Genomic DNA, 23,677 nt, shown 5'->3' on the forward strand with positions numbered 1-23,677 from the left:
GTCGCAGCACAACTTGCCCAATTAAGCTAACTCCATCGCAGACACTATCGCCCAGAATGGGTTTCCATAGAGGCACAAGCGTGCTCCCCACTCATGGTATTTCCTTGGGATCCACAGAACCAAATCAATTGTAAGACTATTCTCTGCTCTACACCTTCCCATTCATTACAATTATGGGATAGGAGTTGCAGAAAGTGGCCCTTGCGTTCCGCACACACCCCTGTTGATCCTATTCTCGGAAATCCCATGTTCCCACCGGGTATGCAATTAGCTGGTGGCTGAACAAGGGTCTATATTGCATAGGCGTCTATCTTGATCATTGAGGCATATGCTCCCCATCTTACTACACAGGTAGCCTGGAGATGCCCCCAACAGAGAATTTCCACATACAACAAATTTACCATTTTCCTAAATCTCTACAAAAAAAAAAATACTGACATGGCAGTCCGAACGATGTTTGAAAATAGATGCATGCAAGATGTTTCTCAATGCTGAGGTGTTTCCATGCTATGCAAACTACAGGTGAACCCTGCCTCTAAACTATCCTACCAGTCGACCTGAGAGAGGGATCTGTCTATTGCCCCTGAGGTGCAGGGTTGGCGCTAATGGAGTGCAAGAATCCACAGAGGCATTCTCAACATTGCCTTGGTGGTAGCAGGATACAAAGTCCAGGCTAAATGGTATCTGGTCCCGGAGCATCTGGCCGAGATGTTTCAGGGTGCTTCGGCCCGCTGCTTCAGGGGCTGTGGACAGATGGGTACACAGTTACATAATTGGTGGACATGCCCTGAGGTTTGCTGCTTCTGGATGAGGATCCATTCTTTTATTTTCACAGTTACACAGGTCAATATTACAAAGAATGTGAGTATCGCTCTACTAAATAAACCTGTCGAAAATATTTCAAGACACACTCAAACCCTAATTTATTTCATTATTTTGTCAGCCAAAATCGCTATCGCAACAGCATGGGATAGTCCGGTCATAGACATCACATTAGTGAAATGCAAACTCACTTGGATTATGCTGTATGAAAAAAATGTGAGATTCCTGCGGGACAAAAAACATTTTCGACAAAGTATGGTCCCCTTGGCTCGCCTACCTACAGGTTCCAAAAGAACAAGCTAAAACCCATTCCATGCTGATGTCCGAAACACCTGGACGGACGTACCCCTCTACTTTCTTCCCTGTCCTCTTTTTTCCCTATCCCCTTCTACTACCCTTCTGATACATACCTGATTCTCTATGCTTCCTCTCATTTACTTTGGAGGTATAAATGCTACATTGGAATTTCATTACCCTATTAATGGGTTTCCCATATTTTACATTATTTTTGTTACTATTATACTGACAAAATACTAATAAAAAACCATTGAATCAGAAATCTTTGTAGAGCTATCTTTGCTTCCACATAATAAACTGCCTCCCGGATGACTGGCAATCTGCTAATTTGTGGAGGAATATCCAAGAAGCAGCAGGACAGGTTCATATCAGACACAAAATTGTTGAAGTAGAAATAGGAAGGTTGAGTGCTGTACCCACTCTTCTACAGCAAGCAGCATAGTAATGACATCACCAAGTCTTACTGGAAATCTCCTGAGACAAAAAACATCATCTCATTCCAAATCTCATAAGACAAGCAGTCAGAGGCAGCTGTGCTCACACAGTGGAAATACAGCTATAAGGCTGTAGGCATAGGAGTGGCAAGGCACCCTCAAATACCAGAAAGGACACTATAATTTCAGGAAGAATTCAAAGACATGGTCAATTTTGGTTTTGTACAATTATTATTTAAAGCTCTTGCCTGTAACATAGCAAATCTGAACATTTTTACTTCTGGTCCAGTTTCAAGGATCACATTCACATGCTCATGTGAACCTGCAATATAGGTGTTGCTCTATACTTTATAGCAACATTTTACTGTGCTTTTGGATCTCCTCTATGTAAATGATTCTTCTTTAGCGGTGAAATTTTACAGTTAAGTGGTAGACTTTTTGCATATATACTAAAACAATTCAGTTGTAAATGTATACATTTAATCATATGAAATCCTTACTTTTTCCCAGTATACTTACTTTGCTGTGGCTCAGCATTATTATTCTGACAAGGACAACATTAATGTGGGCCCCCAATGACTCATCATGGTAGATTTCATTCACCTGTGAAACAACATGAATTGAGATTTAAGAAAAGATTCTGCTAAAAAACGTATTAAGGCACACATTATAATGTTTCTTCCTTTTTTTTGTCCATGTCCTTTTCACTACTTCATTGTGTAAATAAAAACATATTTTGACAAGTGACAGTTGTGTGGATTATCAAGATTTCACCAGTTATAGCAACGCATACAAAAATTGTCGTGTAGTTTCGGCCCTAGCCCCTATAAGGAGACCAAAAAATATTTGAAAGAAAAAGATGGGGCTTTGCAGGCCAGTGGGAGTAGAAGGATCAGACCGAAAACCAGTTTATAAAACCAAATAACATTTTATTTAAACATGAGATAAAACGCATGGACCGCCATGCATAGTAAATTTAAATTCACATACAAATGAATAAAATCAAGCAAAATGGGTCATTAGTAACATAGAAATACATCCCGTAGGGGAAACAAGATCAAAGCCTGTGTAGGATGGAGAGTGGGTCTCACGGTGGAATCGGTCAATGTAGGTCCCCAGCAAGCCGACGCGTTTCGCTCAAGGCTTCCTCAGGGCCTGAGAGACCATAACAGACCGGTATTTCTCCTTGTTGATAATGACTCAGATCAGATGACGGGATTGTAGCGGCACAGATACTGTATAAGGATTGCTGCTTCCGTCTTTAAGAAATAGATTCAATGTTGGCGTACATATACACTCTATTAATGCTGAGTTCAGAATCATGGACCCTCGTATACCACAAGAAGAGAGGCTTATATCTTCTCTGATATTATATTCTGGGAGTGGGCGACTCTCTGTATTCTCTCCCTGGTATATTCCACAATGTGAGTACTCAGAATTGAGTCTACAATATCTATTGTAATATGGAGGTAGCCTCAAACGTACACGGGTAGGCACATTTTAGATGATATGAAGGGGTATCATAGTTCAGACTTAAAGGTCCCAGGAAAACAGCAGTAAATACCTATTTATAATGGAATGATAGCTTCAGGCAGGAGAAAACATGGGTATGTCTATAACTCTGTTTGATAGAAGGGGTAATACATCCCGAGCTCCATAAGCCCTCAGTAACTGCAATGTACCGACATCCTGCCATTTTGCTTGATTTTATTCATTTGTATGTGAATTTAAATTTACTATGCATGGCGGTCCATGCGTTTTATCCCATGTTTAAATAAAATGTTATTTGGTTTAATAAACTGGTTTTCGGTCTGATCCTTCTACTCCCACTGGCCTGCAGTTATAGCAACATATTGCACTACAGTGCACAAAGTATTATACTAAACTGTATATGTGCTTTGAAGTGACATTAACCCCTTGCCGGCCATACGGCGGCAGGTTCCCGTGAATCACCGTACTTGTATGGCTGCTTGCAGGAGCGATTCTGGGGGCGCGAGCACGCACTCACCAACAGGAAAGCCGACCCATGGGGCTGACGGCAATTGTTGCCGGACACCCACGATCGCTCCCCGTGAAAAGAGAATGGTGGTCTGCTGTTGTAAATACCGCAGACCGTTGTTCTCTCTGGAATCAATACAGAGCTCCTGTGTTCCTCCTATTTAGGAACACAGGTCTCTGCGTTGATTTCACAAGCCCATCCCCCTACAGTTAGAAGACACCTCCTAGGCTCACATTTAACCCTTTGATCGCCCCTTTGATGTTAACCCCTTCCATGCCAGTGTCATTATTACAGTAACAGTGCATATTTTTAGCACTGATTACTGTAGTAATGTCACGGGTCCCCCCAAAAGTGTAAAAAATGTCAGTCAGGGATCCGATCTGTCTGCACAATGTCCTGCTAAAAATGCAGTCCCGCTAAAAATCGCTGATCACCACCATTACTAATAAAAACAAAATAAAAATGACAAATCTTTCCTCCTAGTTTGTAGACGCGATAACTTTTGCGCAAACCAATCAAAATACGCTTACTGGGATTTTTTTTACCAAAAATATGTAGCAGAATACAAATTGGCCTAAAATTATGAAAAAAAATTTAGATTTTATTTATTTTATTTTTTTTAATTGGGAATGTAATATTGCAGAAAGAGAAAAATATTTTTTTTTTTTTTCAGAATTGTCGCTCTTGTTTTGTTTATAGCGCAAAAAATAAAAATCACAGAGGTAATCAAATACCACCAAAAGCTCTATTTGTGGGGAAAAAAGGAATTACATTTTATTTGGGTATAGTGTCGCACGACTGCGCAATTGTTAAAGTAACGCAGTGCCCAATTGCATAAAATGGCCTGATCATTAAGGGGGAAAATCTTCTGGTCCAGAAGTGGTTAAGGCCTCATGCACACTGAACGTTATCAAAACATCAGTAGAAAGCTGTAGCTGTAGAAGGAGTTTTTCAGCTTTTTTGCAGTAGCGTTTTTCAGCATTTTTTATCCGTAGTGTTTTTTTTATCTTTTTTATTAGCAAAAGTATACTCCCACAAAAGCTTAAGGCCCCTTTCACACAGGCAATCCGATCCGCCTGTCAGTTTTTCAGGCGGACCAGGTCGGATGCTCCATGCAGCCCAATGGGGCAGCGGATGTCAGCGGAGAGATCTCTGCTGACACCCGCTGCTATCCAATTTCGATCCTGTTCGTGAAATCCGAAAAGATGGAAACCCTATTTTCCATCCGCCTGGCGGATCAGATGGGATCGGATGAGAACAGACAGGTTTCCCCATAGAGGCCAGCGGGGATCTGACAGCTCCATCTCCGCACACAGAGCGGAGATGGAGCTGTCATCCGCCTGCTCAACGGGGATCGGCGGATCGATCCCCCGCTGAGCAGAACGGACCTCGTCGGACGGTGCGCCATGTGAAAGGACCCTATGGCTCACAAACGTTGATAAATGCAGAATAGCCACGTTTCTTGGCATTTTTCAGCATTTTTAAGCTTTTATCAAAGTTAGTGTGTTTTTACAGCTGAAAAAAAGCCTTTTAAAACCCACTAGTTTTGGGGGGGGTTTTTCCAGACCGAAAACGCCCCTGCCAAAAACTGTTGATAACAGCCTATGTGTGCATGTACACATAGGATAACATGCTGGGGAGTTTACTGGCTGCAGAAAAAAATGGCTGATGCCAAAAACAGCAGCTGTAAAAACATCCAGTGTGCATGACGCCTAAGGCTGCAATTCACACTTATGTGACTTTTCATGCGACTTTGGAACCCAAATGATTTCCAATAAGGACCATTCATATGTGTGCAACTTAAAAGTTGCAGCGACTTTAAAGTAGTTCCTGTACTACTTTGTTCTAACTTTCATGCGACTTGAGGGCCATAGTCGATGGGGAAAAGGGCCCCTTCCCCACATCCGTGGCCAGTGGTTGTGGGGGTCTGTGGGCAGGGAGCTTATCGGAATCTGGAAGCCCCCTTTAAAAAGGGGGCCCCTAGATCCCACCCCCCCTTTCTATGTGAATGAGTATGTGGTACATAGTGTAGTGTAAAAAAATGACAGAAGGCAGTTTTTGACAATTCCTTTATTTAAAAAATAAAAACATGTTCCCCCCCAGTGCAGATCCATCATAAATCATGACGCCCGCCACCACTGCCGACCTGAAAAAATAAAAAAACAAAAAACCTCTGGTCCCGACAAAGGCTCCTGCCATCTGACAGCTCTTAAATGACAAAGGTGGCCCCGTCCCCTTGACCGATCCAGCATGCCCTTGGTCGATGAAGTCACAAGGAGGTGGTGCAACTCGGCGACATCACCAGGGGGCTCCTTAGTAAAGAGCTGGCAAATGGCGACGGGTGGCGTGATTTTAGATGGATCTAAATCGGGGAACATTTTTTACATTTTTTTGTAAACGAACTGTCAAAAACTTGTGTTACATTTTTATTTCATTTTTACACTTTTTTAGTGAATGAGTAGGAGTACATACTCATTCACAAAGAAGGCAGGGGCCAGGATCTGGGGGCCCCCTTCTTAAAAAATTTGAACTGGCCGACTATCCACCCCTCCCTGGGCTCTAACTGCATGCCTAAGCTGCAAATAGTAAAACTTCATGTATATTGGTAGGTGATATGATTCCCTCAGGTCATCAAAGGACCTGAGGGTACCATTGCAAATGATTTGTTTCAGAGGGTAACACCATGCGACTGCCACCTAGCCCCGTGGGGCACCTTGGCTAATTCAGAATACCTAGAATTGTTCCAAATTGGGCTAAAACTAGTAAACCCTACCGCCTGTTGAAGCTGCCAGGCTTTGTTCCATATTTTCTGGATAAGAGCATACGTGGGAAAGAGTTTATTAGATTTGCTGTAGATTTGGGATTCCAGAAGAGCAGCCAACCCACCTGGGCCCACTGTATGGGTCATAAGTAGGGCAGCGGACTCCCCCCTCCCGCATCCCATGGACCAGGCTATATGCTGCAGCTGAGATGCCAAATAATAAAGCCATGGATTTGGGAGTGCCAGCCATCTTTCAGTCACTGGAAATACTCCAGCTTAATCCTAGGGTTCTTAGACAGCCATAGAAGGGACCTAAAAATAGAATTAATAATACAAAATATTCTCAGATGTATAACCACCGGCGAATTATGAAGAACATATAACAGCTGTGGCATAAGGATCATTTTGATTAGGTTGGCCCGGCCTGCTAACAACATGGGAAGCCGGGACCACACCCTAACTTTTTCTCGAAATTGACCAACAAGGGGGTCACATTAAGGCCTACAAAATCTAGCAATTTAGGAGCAATCTGTATACCCAAATATTGGAAATCCTCTGACACGGTAATACCCGTATCAGATAAGGACCTGCCAACAGGTGACTCATCAATAAACATCAATGAGGACTTCGTCCAGTTAATCAAGAGGCCAGAGTAAGAGCCAAAGTCCGTAATAACGGACATCGCCTCCACCAAGGACTGGGACGTGTCTCCTAATAACAGCACGGTGTCATCTGCATAAAGCAGGATCTTTTCCTCCACTATACCATATCTAAAACCCACTATCTTCTTGTTGTTTCTAATAAGGGCGGCAAGAGGCTCTATAGCCACCGCAAATAATAGCGGGGATAGAGGGCATCCCTGCCTAGTGCCCCTATATAATGAGAATGGGGAGGATACGCGCCCATTTTCCCGAATAGCTGCCTCCGGTAAATAATACAAAAGTTGAACCCAAGAGATATATTTTTCCCCAAACCCAAATCTACACATGACAACCCACAGGTAGTCCCACTCCACGCTGTCAAATGCTTTTTGTGTATCCAAATACAGTAATGCCCGATCGCCGCCATTGCCCACTGAAGATTGCAGGTTCAAATAAAGTCTGCGAAGATTAATCGAGGTAGACTTCTGGGGCATAAACCCAGCCTGAACCAAGTGGACAAGGGAGGCAATCCCCTTATTCAAACGTAATGTCACTTTGTAACAGTGATATAGGTCTATATGATCCCAGGTCCACCTTGTCCTTACCTGGTTTTAAAAGGAGGATAATATTAGCTTGACGCATTGAGGGAGGCAGTCGCATGGTCTGTTTCGCCTCCTGAAAAAGCTCCAGGAGATGTGGTAACGGCTCCTCTGAATATATCTTATAAACTTTGATCGGGATTTCATCCTCAATCGGGGCCTTAGTGTTAGGAAATAAAGAGGTGTCATGTTGCAACTCCTCTAGAGTCAGGGGGGCATCTAAAAGTTCCCTCTCCATCTCAGGGAGGGACACCAATGGAATAGCCTCCACATATTCCAGCAGGTCCATCTCCGAGTGGGCCTGTCTTGACTGATACAATGTAGAATACTATGATACTAGAACTTCCATAACGGCATCCAGGGTGCTGACCACCCTCCCCCCGCTCCCCTTTAGAGCACCTATAGGGGGAGAGGACTGATTAGAATGGGCAATTTTAGCTAAAAGGCAGCCTGTACACCCCCCTCCTCATAAAACGCCTGCCGATTAAAAAATCACTTCCTTTCAGCCCCAGCAGTGTTAATACGCAGGAGAGCCTCCTGCGCCACTACCCAGCTTTCATGATTGATCTCCGAGGGGTCAGCAATAAACCGAGCCTCCAGGCGACCAACTAATTGCTCGGCCTGAACCCCCTGCGGAGCTGTATTTCGTTTAATGGACTGAACCTCAGTTATAAATAGGCCCCTCATATACGCCTTAAAGGCCTCCCACCTAATACCCAAATCACCCTCTCCTATATTCACTTGCCAGTACTATTGAAGCTTAGTTCTCACTTTATCATGGGACGGGAACAGATTTAGCCAAAGAGCATTCAGTTTCTATGGTGCCCTCCACAAAGCGGCAATAGGTCGCACCTCTAAGTACAAGATGAGAGGGGAGTGATCTGACACACTCCTCAGTCCATCCGTGGAGCAAAGGCACAGGTCAATACGGGAAAGCGACATATGAGTTTTGGAAAAGCATGAAAACGCCTTTTCGGTCGGATACCGAAGTCGCCAAGATCTACCCATCCCATCTCCTCAGCAATTTTAGCCAGGATCATACAGCCCGTGCCTCCGCCCCCGCCGCAACAGTGTCTATCTAAATTGTTGTCACATATACAGTTAAAGTCCCCAATGATATACAGCGGGATTTCAGGATGTTTCATCAAATATGCCACCAGTTCCTGAAGGATTCCACTATGGAACAGTGGCGGCCGGCAGATAGGGGGCCGCCCCCCCCCCCGCCCCCCAAAATAAAGAAAAAAAAAGATTAAAAAAAAAAAATGTTTTGCCCACCAGGGGCGCCAGACTCATTGGTGTCTATGGGGGGGGGGGGTGAGGTTTTACACCCGGCAGAGGCGCCGATTGGCAGCCTTCTGGGGTGTAACCAGGGCGCAGAGCACTGCGATACAACACCCCCCTTTTGTGATGTCCTGGATCATGATTGGCCCAGACTCCAGCCTGGACCAATCATGATTCAGGACATCATTGCTGGGGGCGGTGCGGTCACCTTCCCGCCGTCAGACGGTCAGAGCGGGCTCCGGGATGGCATGGAGGAAGAAGAGAAGAGGACGTCTGGTCTCAACTCCACTCTCCAGAGAGTCCCGACTGGCCGACTCCCGAGAGCAGCAGCATGCCAGGCAGCAGTGACAGGTAAGTGCCTCAGTCAGGCTCAGTGTGGTGCCTCTCTGTCCTGTCAGTGTGTGTATCCATCTTAGTGAGTGAGCAGAGTGAGAGGAAACACACAGGCAGCGACAGTGCAGAGAAGTGCAGTGTCTCGGGGGAGGTCTCACTCTGTGGGTTTTGCAAGTTTGGATAGCACAGACCTGCTCTGTGTCAGTCCTGCCTGATGGCCGCTTCCTCCTTAGGCTCCCTGCTGACAAAGATCATGACCCCAGACTCTGGCAGGACTGACAGAGCAGGTCTGTGCTATGCAAAAACACACAGAGTGACAGAAGGATAACGGGGGTGGGTATGGGCACGATCTGCAGGACTTCCACACACCAACCCCCTCCCCCCACTCTATCAGCTGTCATAGAGAGATCCATGTGCGAGATGTCTTGGTTCCCACACATCAGGACAAAACTTTGCATTGAGTATAGCAAACTGTCAGAACACCAGATCTGTCTCTGAAGTCAGTGTGTTACTAAGTACACAGAAGCTGCCCCCCCCCCCCTCTCCTCCTCCTCCTACTGCTGTGATGTTTTCTTGTACATGGAGGGGGGGAGGGGGGGAGGTACATCACTGCCTAAGAGGGGATCATCTGCTAGAAGATAGGAGAAAGTACATTGCAGGTAACCCTTACACTGCTGGCACATATGTACTGTCTGTCCTGTCTCCAATCTCTCACATACTACTGAAGCATTTCCATTGTCTCCAACAACCCCTGTATCATGCCCGCAGTCTGACAGTCTATTGTATCCATGCCCGCAGTCTGACAGTCTCTTGTATCCATGCCTGTAGTCTAACAGTCTCTTGTATCATGCCCGCAGTCTGACAGTCTATTGTATCCATGCCCGCAGTCTGACAGTCTCTTGTATCCATGCCTGCAGTCTGACAGTCTCCTGTATCCATGCCTGTAGTCTAACAGTCTCTTGTATCATGCCCGCAGTCTGACAGTCTATTGTATCCATGCCCGCAGTCTGACAGTCTCTTGTATCATGGCCGCAGTCTGACAGTCTCTTGTATCATGCCCGCAGTCTGACAGTCTATTGTATCCATGCCCGCAGTCTGACAGTCTCTTGTATCATGCCCGCAGTCTGACAGTCTCTTGTATCAATGTCCGCAGTCTGACAGTCTCTTGTATCAATGCCCGCAGTCTGACAGTCTCTTGTATCATGCCCGCAGTCTGACAGTCTCTTGTATCATGCCTGCAGTCTGACAGTCTCTTGTATCATGCCTGCAGTCTGACAGTCTCTTGTATCCATGCCCGCAGTCTGACAGTCTCTTGTATCATGCCCGCAGTCTGACAGTCTCTTGTATCAATGCCCGCAGTCTGACAGTCTCTTGTATCATGCCCACAGTCTGACAGTCTCTTGTATCATGCCCGCAGTATGACAATCTCTTGTATCCATGCCCGCAGTCTGACAGTCTCTTGTATCCATGCCCGCAGTCTGACAGGCTCTTGTATCCATGCCCGCAGTCTGACAGTCTCTTGTATCAATGCCCACAGTCTGACAGTCTCCTGTATCATGCCTGCAGTCTGACAGTCTCCTGTATCATGCCTGCAGTCTGACAGTCTCTTTTTATTTATTTTTTTTACTTTATTATAGAGTTGAGCCTCTCCTTACATGTTAGGGATGTCTCACAGCTGCTTGTGGCTTTTGATAGTTTGGGAAGGGTCTGCCTGGGAAGATCTGTCACTTGGCACTGGACATGAGGCAGGCAGTGGTGTGACTTGTCTGCAGTGGATGTGCAGGGGCTACCAGTCCCTTTAACACACTATTGTACAGTATAGAGTTTATGTGACGATTGTACAGTATAGGGTTTATGTGATGTCCCCTGAGCATAGTGAGATATGTCACTCACACCAGGTTTCCTATTTCTCTCTCTGTCTCTCTCTGTGTCTGTCTTTCTCTGTCTGCATGAGCATTGCTCTGTACCACCTAACATATATGTTCTGCAGCCTATACCATAACTGACCAATTTTTTTAAATCTGCAGAACATTGCTCAGACCAATCTATATCTCTGTTCTGCTGATTACCCATCAAATTACTCCTCTAGAGATCTGCAGAATATAATCATTCCATTTATATTTTTGGCAGAATATCCCCTCTACAGATCTGCAGAACATTGCTCTGTCCCATCTAGATTTATGGTCTGCAGATTATCTAATCACACAGACCCTTCTACAGATAGGCACAATATAGTTCTCTTCTATCTGTAGAAGGGTCTGTGTGATTAGATAATCTGCAGACCATAAATCTAGATGGGACAGAGCAATGTTCTGCAGATCTCTAGAGGGGTAAGTGATGGGGATAATCTGCCGAACATATAAATAGATAGGCACAATATAGTTCTCTTCTATCTATTTATATGTTCGACAGATTATCCCCATCACTCACCCCTCTAATCACTGACCTCCTCTAGAGATCTGCATTGTCATTTTCCTTCCACTTCACAATTTTTTGCCGGTCTATCACATAAAATAAATTTACGTTTTTGGTTGTAAATAACATGACAAAATGTGGATTATTTCAAGGGGTGGCTGAATTCTTTTTCAAGGCTCTGTTCCTTTATTACTGAAGGCCCCTTTCACACTTGTGTGACCTCAAAGTCACGCATTTTTTACTGCGTTTTTTGCCGCGAAGCAATACCTATTACATTTTTCTTTTTGCGCCCCCCCCCCCAAAATTTTGAGCACCAGCCGCCACTGCTATGGAAAGGTGGTGGCACATAGATGAAAACCAATATGTAATGCACAGTGTATAGTTTACAATATAAAAAAACATATCTCCCTTCCCCATTCACCTTAGAGTGGTGTTCCTGATAATCCAGGGATCTGTGGATCAACACACTGACCCCCATAGAATAGGAGGTATGTGTAGAGTGATATTCCCACCCTACCCAAGCAAAGTGTAAGCAAGACTGAGAGTCCACAGTTAGATGAGTCTCTTGTAGTGAACAAATGGCCGGTAAATGCACAGAGGAAACCATTGTGTGTTTTAGCGGGTCGTTCAAACCTCTTACATTCCATGATACCACTGGTAATGATGTCATGGTGGCTGGAATGCAAGCATTGCAGTGAAACGATGGGGCCTGAAATACAGGTCCCATCCTATCACCATCAAATTGCAAGGTATATAATAAAAGGGAGTATATCCATCTATGCATGGAAAATATCCGAGGCGGGCCTCGGTCGGACTCACAACTGTAATGGCTATCAGGACCAATAAACATAACATAAAACGAATATCTTCAAAGGTGCTAGGGGGAATGTGCACAGGGCTGCAAAGCAAGCCCTTGATCACAGGGCCCAATCCACCCAGCACCAAAGCAATCAAGACTGGAGAATTCTCCAGCACAAGCTGCATCTCATTTTTCCTAACTACCAAACCCAGCAGTTGCATATCAAAGACAAAATGTTAAATAATAGTCTATATGAAAAAATGAAAATAATTAAATTGAACCAAAGCTCCATGGAATGGTCAGATCCCCTGAGCTCAAAAAATGGAAAAAATAAGTAAAAGTTCCCATCATGGTTCCACAGCGGTATATGTAAAAAAAAAAAAAAAAAAAAAGAACTTCGCTCTACTCCTTTGGACCTCCGCCCAGAAGTCTGGCTAAAATAAACTCTTACTCCATTATATTGCACATCACGGCGTTCTCTTGCGAGACGCAATACAGTCTCTTTATCATTGTAGTTAAGGAGACGTGCAAGCATAGTACGCGGGGGGCGGCCCGGTTGCAGGGGGCGAGAGGGGACCCTGTGAGCCCTCTCAACTGCATATAGAGGGGAAAAAACATTTTTACCAAAGATGTCAGTCAACCAAAGTTCAATGAACCCCGTGGGGTCCCTACCCTCCACCTTTTCCAGGAGACCCACAATCCTGACATTATTTCGCCGAAGGCGATTCTCTTTGTCTTCAGCCCTTGCTTCCAGAGCCCTAGTCAACCGAGCAGTGTCCTAAAAATTTTTGGTTAAATGATGTATTTGATCTTCCAAATCACTTATCCTGCTTTCAGCCGCAGTTGTGCGTTTGCTGACCTTCTGCAGATCCTGATGGATCAAGGAGACTGCTTCAGTCAAGTTACCAAATTGGGCCTGTAAATGATCCACAGAAGCATTGCACTTTTGGATTGCCCGAAATATATCAGCTAGGGTGGGCTGCTCAGTGTCCCCGGGGTCCCCTTCCTGCACCCCCACTGCTGTAGTATCAATAGTGGTGTCCATGGGCTCGCTCCCTCCCTGTACTGAGGGCTCCACTAGGCCCAATCCATGCATCGCCCCCACACTCACCTCCTTCCCCGCTGGAATGGGGGATTTCTGTGTAAAAAAAAACGCATGTCACGTTGCACTTCCTTGGAGGTGGATTTAGGCGGCTTACTGGCTTTGTTGGAACTCGCAGGCTTTTCTCCTTTGATGGACTTCTGTGATAGACTCAGCATGGTGGCTTCTTGGATTCCTGGCATTGCGGCTTCCTCCCACTGTTTGCGGCGCCGCATCACCCGGTAAACAGACAGGTAAAGACTGCTGGACGTCCGCGAGGCTATCGGATATCGATGGCTCTAGGGTAACCCGGCTGTGGGACCGGGAAAAGGATCAGTTTGGACGGATGCCGGCCGGAGACACATCTGCTCACATGCCGCTCTTGGCTACTCCCCCCCCCGGCCGATCAATTTTTGACTGATTCGAATTCAAATCGTTCTGAAAAATGTGGAAACCAAAGAAAAATAAACACATTTTTCTGTTCAGCACGTCTACGTTAATGATTTTGTAGAGCACAAACAAAACCATTACCCTGGTCAAAGCCGAAGTTGTAACAAATTCACACTCATCCAAAGTTGCATCAAGCCGCAGGGTAAAGTTGTAATGGAACTCGCACATTTTTACTTTGCACAAGTGTGTGTGTGTTCTTTTTTAAACAACAAACATGTCATACTTAACTGTTCTGTGTAATGGTTTTTCACAGAACAGCCCTGATCCTCCTCTTCTCGGGTCCCCCACCGGCTCTTCTGGCTCCACCCTCCTGCCAAGTGCTCGCTCACTAGCCGCTTCTCTACGAGTCCATTCAGACATGAAGCTGTGGCTCGGCCCCGCCCCTCACACTTCTCATTGGCTCACTGGCGGTGTTTGACAGCAGCAGGAGCCAAAGGTAACTTTCTGTGTGCAGCAGCACCCCTCCCGAATACTTACCTTAGCCCCATCAGGATTCAGCTAAGCCAAAAGAGGAGTGAGAATTCCCAGAGTGCCTAGACTATAATGCACATTGCTGGATCGCGATGCGGCTCAGGTAAGTATTTGGGGGGGCTACTGCACATAGGTTTTTTTTACCTTCATGCATTCTAAAAAACCTTGAGCCTTTAAATAAATGACTTTAGGTGTAATAAACACTTTAGATATCCTTTGTTACTGTTTTCACAATTTAAAATACAATATAAATCTATTACTGGATTACTGATGTGAATTTAAATACTTTAAAATAGATGACAATTTTTTGACCTGTTTATACTCATCTTATTATTCCAGCTTGGTACTAAAAAAAATACCAACAGTGGCAAATCACTGTTCGAACTCCACAGGCACACAACCTTGTAAGAAACTTAAAGCGGAGTTCCACTCAAAGGTGGAACTTCCACTTATCTGTCTCCTCTCTCCCTCCAGTGCCACATTTGGCACCTTCCAGGGGGAAGGGGTGGGGGGGAGCAGGTACCTGTTTTTGACAGATACCCTGTCCCCACTTCCATCAGAAGCTCAGGCCCCCTCCTCCTCCCTCTGCTTCTAGGCCAGTAACCAAGCGCAGCACGCTTCGCGCATGCGCAGTAGGGACCCGCAAGGCTTCACTGCTGGGTTCCCTTACCGGCAATGGCGGCGGAAGCATCTGACAGCTGATGGAAACATCGGCTGCAATGCCGACATCACTAGGATCCAGGACAGGTAAGTGTCCTAATTAGTGATCGACCGATATTGTTTTTTTATTGCCGCTACCGGTATTTTGGTAATCGCATATCGGTATCTGCCAATATCTGCCGATATTTTTGGACATTTAAATTTTTTTTTTTTTACAGGTACTCTTGTTGAGGGATCTGTGGGTCTAAAAGACCGCCAAACCCCTCCTCTGCACTTAAAAGCATTCAAAACGCCAAGTTTGGCTGTTTTGAATGCTGTCAAAACAGCCAAACTGCTGGGTTCCCTTAACGGCAATGGTGGTGGAAGCATCCGACAGCTGATGGAAACATCGGCTACGGTGCCGACATCACTGGAATCCAAGACAGGTAAGTGTCCAAATTAGTGATCGACCAATATAGTTTTTTTTATTGCCGATACCGATATTTTGGTCTTCGCATATCGGTATCGGCCGATATCGGCCAATATTTTCGGACATTTAAATTTTTTTTTACAGGTACTCTTGTTTTGTTGAGGGATCTGGGGGTCTAAAAGACCCTCAAACCCCTCCTCTACACTTAAAAGCATTCCAAACGCCAAGTCTGGCTGTTTTGAATGCTATCATTTTTTTTAATTTGGCGCAGAGTACCCGAAAGTGATGTCATGACATCACTTCCGGGTTTTTACATGGAGACCCGATTAGAGCCGAATGGGGCTTTGATCAGACCTTCTCTTCATGGCTACAGTATGTGTAGCTGCTGACTTTTAATTTTTGGAGGGGGGGGGGGGAGAGACACCGCTTTAAGTGTTATATTTTACACTATTAGAACAGAAAATGGATAAAATGATTTTACAACCAATGTCTAAGAACCTTATCTTATTTAGTATAATGGAAATCATCAATTTAGCTTAATAAAAAGGTTTAAAACTCAATTACACATTAGAAAAGAGGTTAGAAATATGATTTTGGAAAACATAACTCCCACCCCATCAAGAATTAAAAAAAACAATCCTTTAAGGTCATCCATTCTTTTTTTTTTTTATTTATTTATTTATTTTTTAAGGATATTATGCCTCTACTTGTGAATTGGTGGTCCTAAAGCTTCAGAAACAACTACGTAGCCCTGCACAGTCTGAATAATAATAATAATGAAAATATTAATCATCTTTGATTGTGCACGGGCGATGGGAGGAACTCAACTCAGGATAGTAAGGAACAAGCTCTTCCATTGTCAATTGGTGGATGCTTGGAGAATCCAACATCCTGGGGAGAGGGATTATTTCTTCTACTCCCCGGTGCACTCTATGTACTCAAGATTAGATTATATAACGATAGAAAATAGGTTGATAGAAGCAGTTGTTAGTACATCAATAGGGACAATGACCATATCTGATAATGCCCCAATCATTATGGAAATAAAACTTCCAGGGTCCCAGAGAAAAGTAAACATCTGGAGAAGTGTGCGGCCGCAGGCCGGTATTTGTGGGAGGAGCTAGCGGGCTTTATAGCGCCGCCCCTCCCCTAGACCGGCCTGCTGCCTCGGATCGTCACTGGTCAGGTGTTTCCAGTGATCACCTGACGTCGGATCCCGCTGTTCTTCCTTGTGGACCGGACGTCCGGTCGGGTCGTGTATCAGGAAGCGCTGCTCGCCGAGCTCCTCTACCACAGCGCAGCCTCCAACAAGTGCCTGGCTCACCCTCCGCTGCTATCCTGTCCGGCTCCCCTGCATTTGGCCACCGTCTGCTCTGCTGCTTCTGTCGGCCACTCCGCTGTTTTCTCCCCGCTGTTCAGCAGGGGGTCAGGTACTGCAGGGAATGGGGGGGAGGGGGGGGGTGGCATCTTCCTGCACACACTGCCTGCCTCTCTGTAGGCCACGGCTATTTGTCTTCACATACGATCCTGCACACACTGCCTGCCTTCTTGCAAGGCCACGGCTACCTCCATACACAGACTCATGCACACACTGCCTGCCTCTCCACTAGGCCATGGCTACCTCACATTTATGTGTCTCTACTCTCATTTCAGCCTCCGTTAAGCTTGTCTCCCCCATCTCATGTTCCCTGCTTTGTTCCTGGTTGTCACGGCTGTTATTGCTTTGGGGGGGTGGCCCTGTCTTACCAGAGGGAGGGGGGGGGGTTGGTACGTGAGGGTTGGTGGGAGGGGGGGGGTCTCATGGCTCGCAGGGTGTGCGTGTTCTGTTTGGTTCCTTATGATGTTTTCCAGTGGGGGGTCTGGGTGACCCCCCCCTATTTTTTGACCATTTGCCTTTTTTCTTCAGGTTCTCACCATGTCCTTCAATACCGGTATCAGGTACTACTTCAGGTTCAGGTTCCTTGTGTACCTCACGGCTCCACTTATTTTAGTCTTCACAGACGCTACTCTGGCGTCGCCCATAGACACTGGTAGGCCATTCTGTCATTTGCCCCCACTACACTTAGTCATCTTTGTCTGGTTGCCCGGTGGTTAGCCCCTTCCAGGTTCTTCAGGCTCATACACTCCTCATGTGCTTCACCTGCGGTTGCTTTGGTTCCCGTGCTCCGTCACGGCTTCATCACCTCCACGCACATACCACATTTCATGTTGTTTGTCCTTCTTGTCAACACTGTCATTTTCTGTGACACTCCAGCTATATGGTTCTGTCATGTATTGCCCCCCCCTCCCTTGTAGGGCAAGTCAACTGGCTGTTAGGGTTCAGGTGCTGGCCTTAGACCCCCCCCCCTTCATAGCCGGTCCCGCGAGGCCAACCTCCCAATCTCGTCGGAGATTATTTCGCCCCTCGGGCCAAATCAAGTTAGCGCCTCGCTCCCCCCCCCGTTCTTGGGGGTATAGTTAGGGCCTCACCTGTCACGGCCACACGTTTGATTCTTTTACTGTCACCGAGAGGCCAACTTCCCGCCACCACGTCAGTGGCTCACGCCCCTCGCCCAAATCATAGGTAGAGCCTCTCACCGGCCGCTTGGCTTCTAGCAGGGCCTCACCTGTCACGGGGTAGTTAAGTTCTTCGCCCCCGGGCTTTAGCTAGCCAGCCAGTTGTTCTCCATATTCGTTACGGTCGTTAATCGGACTTGGGTGTTCTATTTTTTCTGTTTCCTTCAACAGTGGGCCTCAAGGTGCCATCCTGAAAGAAGGATCTTCCTCCCCCCCCACGCCAGCCAGAATTGGTACCCCTGTCAGATCCGGTACCCCCAGGGGTCGTCGGGTTCCGTCCCCGCTGGGCTCCTACGGGTCTTGGACTATTCCAAAGATCTCCGCGGTCCTACGCCAGAAGGGAATCCCGTTCCCGGCCACAGCAAGGAAAGCGGAACTTTTCAGGTTGATGATGGAACACCCAGAAGATCCGGGACTGGGCACCAGCTCTCAGGGCTGTACGTCTGCTATACAAGGGACCCTGGACTCCATCCTATCTTCCCTGCAGTCCATCGGCGATAGGCTGACTAAGCTGGAGGACGCCAGTCCGGCTCAAGGGGGTCCCCCTCCTTCCTTGCCGGTCCCGACCCCAGTTCCCGCTAGTGATCAGGGTAGGCCCCCAGTTCCCATCTTGCCTTCTTCCACGGTTTCTCCTATTATCACCCCGGCCCACTTGGTCCCCGCGGCTCTCCGCAAGGATATCTTGGAAGGGAAGGATGTCAACCTAGTGGCTCTCCTCATTGCCTCCCAGGACATGGTCGAAAGTAAGGTCTACAATTACGGTGATTTGTCCGTAGTCATGAAGGCCAGGGACCCCAGGCTTAACAAGAAGCTCACTATCCCCGAGTTTGTCCTGGCCTTCGGCATCTACAGGGACGTTTTGTGTTCCGTTTACCAGCAGCGACGGGAAGAGTTAGATCTTTACCTGCATAAGATAGTGGATTTAGGGCATAAATACGGGGGTTTTACCTTCTTCGACTTCCATAAGTCAGTCTCGGCCAAGGCGGCGGCAGCCTTGGCTCAATTCAACGTTCGTGTGGATTGGAGTCTGCTGGATACCGAGCTCTTCTGCAGGCACTTCGCAGGCTTGGCACCTCCCTCCTGTGCCACATGCTCCTCCACATCACATTTTGCCAGCCTTTGCCCCATGGAGGCTGTATCCTCCCCGGCCGGGGTCCCAGGGGGGGGTGCTGGCAGGTCAGAGCAGCGTGGCCTTAGGGATAAGCTGGGTCGTCCCATCGTGTTCTTAGGTAAAGCCCAGGTTTGCAACAATTTCAATGGGGGGGGGGGGCGTGCAGCTTCAGTGCTTGCAGGCTGCTCCATGTCTGCTCCATCTGTTTCAGGGCTCACACGAAATCCATGTGTCCATCCAAGATTTACCCTAAACAATGACTAACCGGGGTCAAGGTCGAGGTGCTGGAGTTTTACCTGCAGGCTCATCCGTCTCCTCACCTGGTGGAGTATCTGATTCAGGGGTTCTCGGGTGGGTTCCACACTGGGTTGGTGTCTCTTCCCACTGGGACTCTGGAATGTCCCAATTTACTATCGGCCAGGGAGGACCCGGAGTCGGTAGATCTACTACTTGAGAAGGAAGTGCAGGAGGGGTTCATGTTAGGCCCCTTCCCGGCCCCCCCCTTCTCCTCTTGGCGTACCAACCCTATCGGTATTGCCACAAGCAAATTCACCAATAAAAAACGCTTAATTATCGACATGTCGGCTCCTCATTCTTCCACCAACCCCAGCCTTAATTCCTTTATTCCTTCAGCCGAGTTCTCTCTTCACTATGCCACCGTGGACAATGCCATCCAGGCCATTTTAGGGGCTGGCAGGGCTGCCTGGCTCAGTAAAACGGATATTGCCAACGCTTTCAAGCTGCTGCCTATTCACCCCTCCTTATGGCACATCCACGGTGTTAAGTGGAGGGAGAAATATTATTTCGCCTCCAGGCTGACCTTTGGGTCTAAAAGCAGCCCCAAGATTTTCGATTCCTTTGCAGAGACGCTCTGCTGGCTCCTTCTGAAGTCTCCAGGTGCCCCTCGGTGTTGCACTACCTTGATGATTTTCTGTTGGTCGAGAGTAGCAACTGCACGCCGGTCAGTTTAAGAAGTACCTTGGCCTTATTTTCCACCTTAGGGGTTCCCCTGTCACCAGGCAAAACGGTCGATCCGGTCACCAGGTTGGATTTCTTGGGGATTACCCTGGATCCCGTCTCTATGCAGTCCAGCCTCCCTGTGGACAAACTTGAACGTATTCGTGGGGTGGTAGGCAGGTTCCTGGAACTAGGGTCTTTTTCCAGGAAGGAGTTGCAGTCCTTGATCGGGTCATTGAACTTTGCCATGCGAATCATCCCCCAGGGCAGGTCCTTCATCTCTCGGTTGCTGCGGCTGTTGCCAGGTCTTCCGGAGGGTGTCATCTCCCACTTGGATCCCCCTGCCAGGGCGGACCTGGGCATGTGGGTTGAGTTCCTGGAAAGCTGGAACGGTATCTCCATGTTCATCCCGCCCATCTCTGCCCAGTCCCCTGTGTTTTGGACGGATGCGGCCGCTAATACCGGGTTCGCAGCCATCTTCGGGGACTCATGGTTCAGGGATAGTTGGCCGGCTGAGTCTCTAGCCTTACCTGCTTTCCAGGAGACCTCAGCTTTGTTTGAATTATACCCTATTGTGGCAGCTGCTGTCACCTGGGGTAGGTGCTGGTCAGGGATGGCAGTCAAATGTTTCAGTGACAACATGGCTGCTTGTGACATCATCAACAAAGGCCGGTCTTCATCCCTGACTATCATGAGGCTGGTCCGCAGGCTGACCTTGGTAGCTGCCACTTACCAGTTTTTTCTATACTGTGAGCATATTCCGGGTCACTCCAACTCAGCCACTGACGCTCTTTCCCGCTCCAAATTGCAGGTTTTCTTCACTCTCCACCCGACGGCCGACAGATGCCCCACGCGGACCCCGGAGTTCAAGGATCTGCTCCTGGACTAGCCCGTATCATGGCGCATGGACGGGAGTTGGCCCGTATGGCTCTGTCATCCAACACCAGGAAGGCCTATGACCGAGCCATGGCCATCTTCCAAAGGTTTTTAGTAGAATTTGGGTTGGATGACCAGTCAGTGCAGACCATGGTCGCCTTCGCTGCTTTTTGCCACCTCCAACTTAAGTTATCTGTCAGTACTATTAAACTGTATCTGGCGGGTGTTCAACACCACGTTCTGACGCACCATCCAAACTCCTTGCCTTTCCTCCGGGCATATCCTCTGAATAGCCTCCTGAAGGGCATTGGCAGGATGGATCACCATTCCCCCATCAGGCGGCTGCCGATAGATGGGGAGAAATTCAGGGCTCTCTCCAACTTACTGGACACGACGCCTTTTGAGCCATACACGAATGCAGTTGTCAAAGCGGCAATGTATCTGGCCTTCTATGGCTTTCTCAGGCCCGGGGAGTTTTCGGTTGCTTCCGCAGCTGAGGGGCGTTTGTGTCTCCTCAAACGAGATCTGGTCAAATGGGGGGATCATTATGTTTTGACACTGCAGTGCACCAAGACCAGGCAGGTGGGCCACCCCGTTACCATCCCGTTTTACCCGTCTGGGAATCATTGGTGCCCAGTCAGAGTGTTGGATGTTTTCGTGGCTCAGACCCTGAGCACTCCCGGCCATGCACCGCTCTTTACGCTACTGGACGTTCCCCTCACTACGTCCAAATTCATTTTTTACATACATTCTCTTTGCATCAGACTGGGGTGGGACCCTGCAGCGCACTCTGGCCATTCCTTCCGGATAGGTGCGGCTACGGCTGCTTCTGGGAATAATACGCCAGGCCATATCATTAAAAGGCTTGGTAGGTGGGAATCGGACGCCTTCCAAGTTTATATACCGCACCCAGAGAAGGAATTGAGACTGGCATTTCGCAGGCTTGTGTCCTAAGTTGTTTTGAATAAAGTGTGATGTTTTGCTTACTCCTTTGCCCTCTTTATTTACAGGCTACCCCCCTTACGTCGGTTCAGGCACACCACATCGACTGTCCTTACCAGGGTGACGACTTTAAGTATTGACCACAATAAATGAAGATCTGATGCAGGATGAGGAAGTGGGAAGGAGGATAGAAAAAGAACTGGTACAATATTTCCTAGAGAATGAAACCCCAGATATCTCCGTAGCTACAATATGAGAGGCCCATAAAGCATACATCAGAGGAATACATATCTCAATAACCTCCAGGAAAAAAAAGGAAAGAACTACACATATATATAAATCGATTAAATACAGATACATAAGTTAGAACAGAAACCTAAAAAGAATATGCAGGAAGGGATACAAAAAGCCCTAGTACTAAAAATAGATAAATCAAATGAGTTGCTGGAGGAAGAGACTAGATGTAGCTTCAATAGAGTGGCTAGGGAAAGATACAAACAGGGAAATAAAGCAGGAAAATATCTGGGAAGACTATTAAGGAATAAAAAAAAAAAAATCAAACTGTCCTTGGATAAATAGCATTTCAAAGCTATTACAACACTCTATATACTGTACGTCAAAAGGAATTATATGAAGTAGAGCAGCATAGAAAACAAAAAGATACAAAAATATATAAAGGAATCAAAACTTCCTAAATTAGCAATTGACAAATTATAAGTATTAGAGACACCAATCTCTCAGAAGGAGATAATGGAGGGTCTAAAAAATTCTCAGATTGGGAAAAGCACTGGACCAGATGGATATACTACCCGTTATTATAGGAGGTTTAAGGAAATATTAGTCCCAAAACTCTGCATATATATGAATGAGATAGGCGAAAAGGGGAAGATGAGAGTAGAATCATTGCAGGCTCATATAACGGTACTACCTAAAGAGGGGAAAGATGCAACTCTATGCTCCAGTTATAGGCTAATAGCACTGTTAAATTCTGATACAGAACTATATGCAAAAATATTAGCAACTCGATTAAAGTATTTAATGGCAGAGTGGACTCCTGCAGACCAGACAGGATTTATCCCAGGAAGAGCAGGGAAAGAACGGGATTAGAACACTACTGCTACTTTGCAGGGCTATAGATCTTGATACCCCAGCCCACCTACTGTCATTCGATGCTGAGAAAGCTTTTGACAGGGAGGACTGTGCGTTTATGGTCAAAACAATAAAGGACTTGGGTGTTGGTCCAAGGATGGCCCAATGGATAGGAGCATTATACAGGAATCCAACAGCATTAGTAAAATTGAATGGCAACCTATCACCTCAGTTTGAAATGCGCAACGGGACGAGACAGGGTTGACTCCTCTCGCCCCTGTTCGTTCTGTCGTTACAACCATTATTAGCGACTATAAGGAATAACAAATATAAGGGGAGTGAAGGTCGGACAGGAGGAACATAAAGTTGCAGCATATGCAGATGATGTTCTATTTTATATCAACAATCCTAGAATAACCCTCCCAAATGTTATTAAAGAAATATGGGGAAATATCAAGTTTTAACCACTTTAATACAGGGCACTTCCCTCCCTTCCTGCCCAGGCCAATTTTCCCCTTTTAGCGCTGTTGTATTTTGAATGACAATTGCGCGGTCATGCAACACTGTACCTACACCAAATTTATGTCATTTTCCCCCCACAAATAGAGCTTTCTTTTGATGGTATTTTATCATCTTTGGGTTTTTTCCTTTTTGCTAAACAAATAAAAAAAGTCCAAAAAGTTTGAAAAAAAAA

General features: G+C 46.6%; 1 protein-coding gene across 1 annotated transcript in view; it reads right to left on the reverse strand.

Annotated features, from left to right (window-relative positions):
- The window catches only part of LOC309554127 (A disintegrin and metalloproteinase with thrombospondin motifs 2-like), a gene marked incomplete at its 5' end in the record, with an annotated part of 1,497,034 nt that overhangs the window by 1,148,929 nt on the left and 324,428 nt on the right, over positions 1-23,677 (reverse strand). Inside the window, one exon of the mRNA XM_082255680.1 lies at positions 2,073-2,156. Coding sequence (XP_082111806.1) covers positions 2,073-2,156 — 84 coding nt within the window. The remainder of the gene's footprint in view (positions 1-2,072; positions 2,157-23,677) is intronic.

This window comes from Pelophylax lessonae (genome assembly GCF_965119305.1).
Source record: "Pelophylax lessonae genome assembly, chromosome: 4".
Lineage (NCBI taxonomy): Eukaryota > Metazoa > Chordata > Amphibia > Anura > Ranidae > Pelophylax > Pelophylax lessonae.